The sequence below is a fragment of the Erithacus rubecula genome (genome assembly GCF_903797595.1).
Source record: "Erithacus rubecula genome assembly, chromosome: 23".
Classification (NCBI taxonomy): domain Eukaryota; kingdom Metazoa; phylum Chordata; class Aves; order Passeriformes; family Muscicapidae; genus Erithacus; species Erithacus rubecula.
This window is the reverse complement of record NC_136675.1, coordinates 2,124,547-2,130,546: the sequence shown is the minus strand read 5'-3', so window position 1 is coordinate 2,130,546 and position 6,000 is coordinate 2,124,547. Positions and strand designations below refer to the sequence as shown.

Sequence of the window (6,000 nt, the reverse complement as noted above, 5' to 3'; positions counted from 1 at the left end):
GTGCCGGCGGCAGCGCGGGGCTGTGCCCGCACCCCCGGGCCGGACCTGGCAGGGCTGATCCCAGCCTGGGCCGTGCGGAAGGGCCGGGCTAGCCCGGGCACGTCCCAGTCCGGTCTATCCCATTCCATCCCGTCCTATCCCTTCCCGGTCCATGCCGATCCATCCCGTTCCGGTCCGCGTGCGGTCCACCCCGTCCCGTCCCTCCTCGGTCCATTCCCGCTCCTTCCCTGCTCGGTCCATCCCGATCCGTCTCGTCCCGATCCATCCTATCCAGTCCTATCCTGGTCCATCCAGATCCACCTCGTTCCATCCCATCCCGTCCCGATCCATCCCATCCCGTCCCGTCTCGTCCCTCCTCGGTCCATTCTATCCCGGTCCGTCCCGCTCCATCCCGTCCCGGTCCGTCCCGATCCATTCCATCCCGGTCCGTCCCGATCCATCCCTCCTCAGTCCATTCCATCCCGGTCCATCCCGGTTCATCCCGGTCCGTCCCGATCCATCCCATCCCGCTCCATCCCGTCCCTCCTCGCTCATCCCGCCCCGTCCCGGCGGCGCTGGAGCGGCCTCGCCTTCCCGTGGTGCAGCGCGGCCGCGGCCCCGCCGCGCCGCCATGTTGTCGGAGTGAGCGGCCGGGGAGAGGCAGCGGCGAGCGGCCGGGGGGGGCCCGGCATCCGTCTGCATCCGAGCGCTCCGCCCGTGAGTAGCGGCCGGGCGCCGGCCCCGCCGCGCCGCGGACCCCCGCGGACCCGCCCGTGGGCGCATATTGGCGGGGGGAGCGGGAGGAGAGGCCCCAGGCCGCCCCGAAGGCGAGCGGCGGCGGGGGCGCTGCGCCGGCGCTGCCGCCCGGCTCCGTGTCGGGGCCGCGGCCTGGGCCCATTGTTAGCGGGGAGGGGGCGCGGGGGAGCCCCGGGCCCGAGCGCGGCCCCGCGGGCGCTCCGCTCACGGGCCCGGGGGTTATTGTTGGGGGGCGCGGGCCCATGGCAGCCCTCAGCCCGTGCCCCGGGCCCGGCCCGCCGGGGGCTCCCCCGTGCTCTGGGGGCTCCCCGTTCTCCCGGGGTGATCTCCCTGTTCTCCCGGCCGCGTTTCATCCCCGGGGGGCTCCCCCTTCTCCCGGGGCTCATTCCCGGGCCGCTCGGGCGCTCCGGCCGAGGCCCCGCTTTGTTGCCCCGGGGGGTGCTTGGGTTCCTTCCCCCCGCTTTTGGGGGGCGGTTCGGCGGCTCTGGGGGTCCCTGGAAGAGGAGGGGGTCGGGGCTGGCAGCGGGAGGGAGGAAAAAGGCAGAGAGGCTTTTGAGATGTGCTGGGTGACCCGGGGGTTTTGTGTTTGTGGAGGGCTTTTCCCCCTTGTTTTTATCTCGTGCTCACATAACAACAGCCTCGGCCCTTCTGAGCTGTAAACTTGGAATTTTAAGAGCCTCTCGCCCCAACCTGAGAAATGCTCTGATTTTTGTTGTTGTTGTTGTTGTTGTTTGCTTTGGTCAATGTTTAATAACTTTGTTCGGAGCACAGATTTTATTAGGCAGATCATGAGTAAGGAATTTCCTTTATTAAGAGGGATGAAGGGGTAATGGGGACCGTGGGTCCTGTTGGGTTTTCTTGCTGGTTTTGGGAATCCGATGGGTCAGGAATTGGGCGCTGCGTCTGCCCGGGTTTTCAGGAAAACCCAGGGATAACGTTAAAAGTTCTGCTAGGCCACACAGCTCTCAAACAATGGCTCTGCTTTCATTTCCAGTGGAACTTTCCAAAAAAAACCCACCCAACCCAAACTCCTCTGCTTTGGGGTTGAACTTTTTTGAAACGGGCGTTTTACACCGTGTTAATTGTGTAATAATCTGTGATTTTTGGGGGGAATACAGAATCAGAGCCGTGAAGATCTGGCTGTGGAGCCGGGCTCTGTTTGGATTTAAGCTCCTTTATTCAGTGTTGTCACCAGCGGTGCTTCAAACTTGCAGGGGCGATTCCTCCGAAAGTTTTTTGCTGTTTGTGGCATGTCCCGTAATCTGAAGTATTCAGCCTGCAGAATTCGTTTCCGTGCCGTGTTTTCACGCGGGGAGCAGGCTGGGCACGGCGCGGCAGAGCGGGAGCCTTTGTTTGTGAGTGGGGGCTGTGCCCAGGTTTCTTTCACCTGGGCAAAGCTGCCGCTGTGCCCGGCGGAGCGGGGCCGGCTCGGGGCCCTGAGCAGCCGCGGCTTTGCGGTGCCCGTGTCGGTGACTGCTCTGCTCCGGGGCTCCGGCTGCTTTGAATGACAGCGTTCAGCTGTGCCGCTGAATGCCTCGAACGCGGCATTCCCATAAAAACACGGCTTGGAACTAAACTTGAACTACCCACAATGCTCCCTTCCCCTTTGCTCCCTTTCAAAATGTCGCCTTTGCCAAGTTTTCCGCTCGTGTTCGGAGCGGCCCGAAGAGGAAGCGGCCGGGAGCAGCCTCTCCTGGATCCATTGACTGAGATTTTCTGCACCCTCCTGATTTTTATGATAACACCTTTATGATGCCCGAATTTAATTCTTCTCTGTGTCCTTTTGAAGGAGCAAAGGCTGGGGCAGTGCAACTTTGTACCTTGTTTCTCACTGGAAATGGGCTTGTCACAATCTGTAGCTACTGGAAATTTTCTGGTGGGGATTCATAGTATCTTCCTTTGTTTGTTTTTTTTTTACAGTCTGCCCTGAGATAACTTGTAACTTCCTTTCAAGGGGCCTCTCAGATTTCATTGCTGCAGTTAATACACACCTCCGTTTGATGAGAAATGAATTTCTTACCATTAATTACTTAATTTTTTTGTTCTCTTTGCATAAAGGAGCTTGAGTATTTAATGTGATGTCACTGAAGCATTTTGGTATTGTCTGGTAAAGGGAAATTAAGAGGAAAATGCCATTAAACTGAATTGTAGTCTTAAAATCAGTCAAGATTTAGTCATACCGTGTTTTCAGTGTTTTTTCAAGTATGTGGGGAAGGTGGTGATTTCCAGACTCATTGAAAGCTGGAGGAGTGAGTCCTGTTGGATGTCCCTGGTTATGTGAGTTGGGAGTGTATAAAAAGCCCTGCAGAGTGGCCCTGGGGGCTGTGTGTGTGCAGCACCAAATTATGTTGGAGATGCAATTAAAACAACCTGATCTCTGCACTTTTTAGAGTCATTTTCCTCTGGATATTAACCCCATGCTCGACTCGTCAGGCAAACCTGCAAAGTTTGATCAGAGACAGCACTCGGGTGTTTTATTGTGGTCTGCCCACCGTTAGTAAATTGTTCTTGGAAGTTGTTGGTAGTGGCTGGGTGTTGTTCAGGGCTACTCCGAGGAGCAGGGAGGGAACAGAGGCGCCTTTCAGGCCCTCGGAGCTGCTGGCAGGAGCAGGGCCAAGGTGCAGCAGTGAAACATCCTGGGGCTGCTCTGCTGGAGCTTCTCAGGACTCCTGCACCCCAGGTTCATCCTCAGCACCCTCTGTGGGGCTGCATTTAGGTACCTCGAGTCATAAACTGTTGATCTTTTAAATAAAGATTAGTTCAGACTCTCCCATGCCTTTAAAAATGGATTTGGCTTGCTGTGTGAGCGTTACATAATGGGGGAAACACTGCTCTTCACACCTGTAGTGTCTGTATTGCTCTGATAGTCCTGCCTTAAAACAACAAATACACTTCTGTGGTTTTGTGCTGCTGGAATGTTATCAAAATATTTGGGGAATAGGAAGTTAGCTAGTTGCTGTCAGCTTAATCTGCAGGTTTTCCTCCTGCTCACAGATCATTTGGATGTATGCAAAGCACATGGAGTATTTAATTTTTGGGGTATTTTATTGGGGTGTTCAGTGCTCTGGGTACTGAGAATGTGTTGGAGTTGTCCAGTTTTCCCCTGGTGCCATCAGCAGTGGCACCAGCAGTGCTGGCTGTGCCTGCTCTGGAAGGTTCTGCTGAGATCCCAGGTTTGCTGCTCTTTCTCCAGGGAATCCCATAAAGCATGTCCATGGCTTTGATGCCTCCTGAGCACAGCTCCTGAGTTAGCAGGGAGAGTGCCTGCTGTGTTTGTGGCTCCATGAGCTGTGCAAGCAGAAATCCAGGATTCGAAGTTTTGCACTGAAAAAAAAAAAAAAAACCAAACCAAACTGTTGCTTTGCTGCTTTGCATGACTGAGGGAATATTTTGGGATACGGTGGGATCCAGGGGGCCTCGAGTGTTTGTATGGGTGGGGACCAGGCCTCTTTTGCCTGGTGTAAATGGGCACAGCAGGTTCTGGTGTCACTGCCTTCCGTGGGTTTTTTGGGGACTATTTCCAGGCAGTTTTCCAGTCTGTGTGTTGTCCCTTGCTGAAACTGCCTTTCTGCTGGTGCTTCCTGAGCATGCAGTGCATGCTGCTAGAGCCGTGCAGCACAGAACGTGGGCTTTCTGTGCACTTTCAGTGCTGCTGTAGCTGCTGGGTTCATGGAGCAGAGCGAGTGTTGAAGGAGTCACATTTGCCAAAGGGATGTTCCCCTGCCAGTCACGAGCCGGGCGTGTTATTTAACACTGAGAGCTGCAGCTGGGAGGATTTCATGTCTCTTTCCCCTCTGTTTCCCCCGTGTCCCCCTGCAGGTGTTGGTGGAATGAGCGTAGCGTGCGTGTTGAAGAGAAAAGCAGTTCTGTGGCAGGACTCGTTCAGCCCCCACCTGAAGCAGCACGCTCAAGACACAGCCAACCCCACCATGCCTGTGGTACTGACATCTGGCACAGGCTCGCAGGCTCAGCCCCAGCCAGCTGCAAACCAGGCCCTGGCAGCAGGGACGCACTCCAGCCCCGTGCCCGGATCCATAGGAGTGGCGGGGCGCTCCCAGGACGACGCCATGGTGGATTATTTCTTCCAGAGGCAGCACGGGGAGCAGCTGGGGGGAGGAGGCAGCGGCGGCGGCGGCTACACCAACAGCAAGCACCGCTGGCCCACCGGGGACAACATCCACGCAGAGCACCAGGTACACAGAGCCCCTGCCAGCCCTGCCCTGCTGCCTCCCAGAGGGGCTCTGCTGCACTTGGATGGCACCAGTGGTGCTGTTTGTTTCCTCTCTTCAGGGTGGTGCTGCCCTGGTAGCTCTGAGCTGAAAGGTTTCTGCTCTTGAGGGTGTTGAAATCCCAAATCCCAGTCCACTCCCTGTGACAGTCGAATGCATGTTTACAAAATTCATCACTCCCTTTATTGATTTTTTTTTTTTTCTGATGTGTGAACCAGCACAGCCGTGACTGCTGCTGCTGCTGCTTTTCAAATCTGTTGCTGTAGTTAAATAATTCTTATGTAATGGTATTACAAAACTGCCAATGCATGTAGGTTGGGTTTTTACCATTCCCAATATTGGAAAACACAGGAGTGGAAGTTGCTGGTGGTATGTTTGACTGGGTTTCTTTGCTTTGGGGTTGGGTTTTTATGGTTGCCATGTAGAGGGGAAAGTGGCAATGATGTTGTGATGTAGCTGAGCTGAGAAGAGCAGCCTTAAGAGTGTCACCAACCAGTGGCTTTAGGAACTTCTTGGAGCCACTCAGAGTCTCTAGAGGGGTGGTGGGCCAGGCTGTGTGCTAGTGGTGTTTACTAGAAGTCTTTTCAGCAGTTGCATTGTCACTTGTGCTGCAGTTAAATGAGTGGCTGACTCACTCCACTCTGTCTGTGACCTGTAGCTCACTCATCAAAGACACACGAGTGCTTCCTCTCTGAGGCAGCAGAACCCAAGTGTAAGCACATTTGAAAGCAGAATGATCCCCACAAATATTGCCAGGGCAGCAGACACAAAGCTTTTGCAACCTTTCTGAACATCTTCTGCTTTCACTTTCTGGAATCAAAGTAGCCAAGCCCTCTCTCCTCTGCTGTGCCTCCCCAGGGGATGTGTTGCCAACCAGACCATTTAAAAGCAAACATTGCAGGGAATTTTGCAGCCTCACCAAAGGCAGTGTGTACATCAACAAAGAAATAAACCCAAGTGCCCTGTTCATTTGTTCTGGAAGACAAATCACATAAAATACTGCAATATGAGCTAAGGAGCTAGGAAAATATTGTTG

General features: G+C 54.8%; 1 protein-coding gene across 8 annotated transcripts in view; it reads left to right on the top strand.

The window, feature by feature from the left end:
- Positions 1-544: 544 nt before the first annotated feature.
- PUM1 (pumilio RNA binding family member 1) overlaps positions 545-6,000 on the top strand; it is a 90,526-nt gene continuing 85,070 nt past the window's right edge. For 6 of the 8 annotated variants that reach the window (XM_079325783.1, XM_079325782.1, XM_079325785.1 and 3 more), the window contains exons 1-2: positions 570-696; positions 4,555-4,928. In XM_079325783.1, the coding sequence (XP_079181909.1) occupies positions 4,566-4,928 (363 nt within the window). In that variant the 5' untranslated portion in view covers positions 570-696; positions 4,555-4,565. Of the gene's footprint in view, positions 753-4,554; positions 4,929-6,000 lie in introns of all 8 variants that reach the window. The other 2 variants (XM_079325787.1, XM_079325780.1) reach the window with 2 other exon arrangements.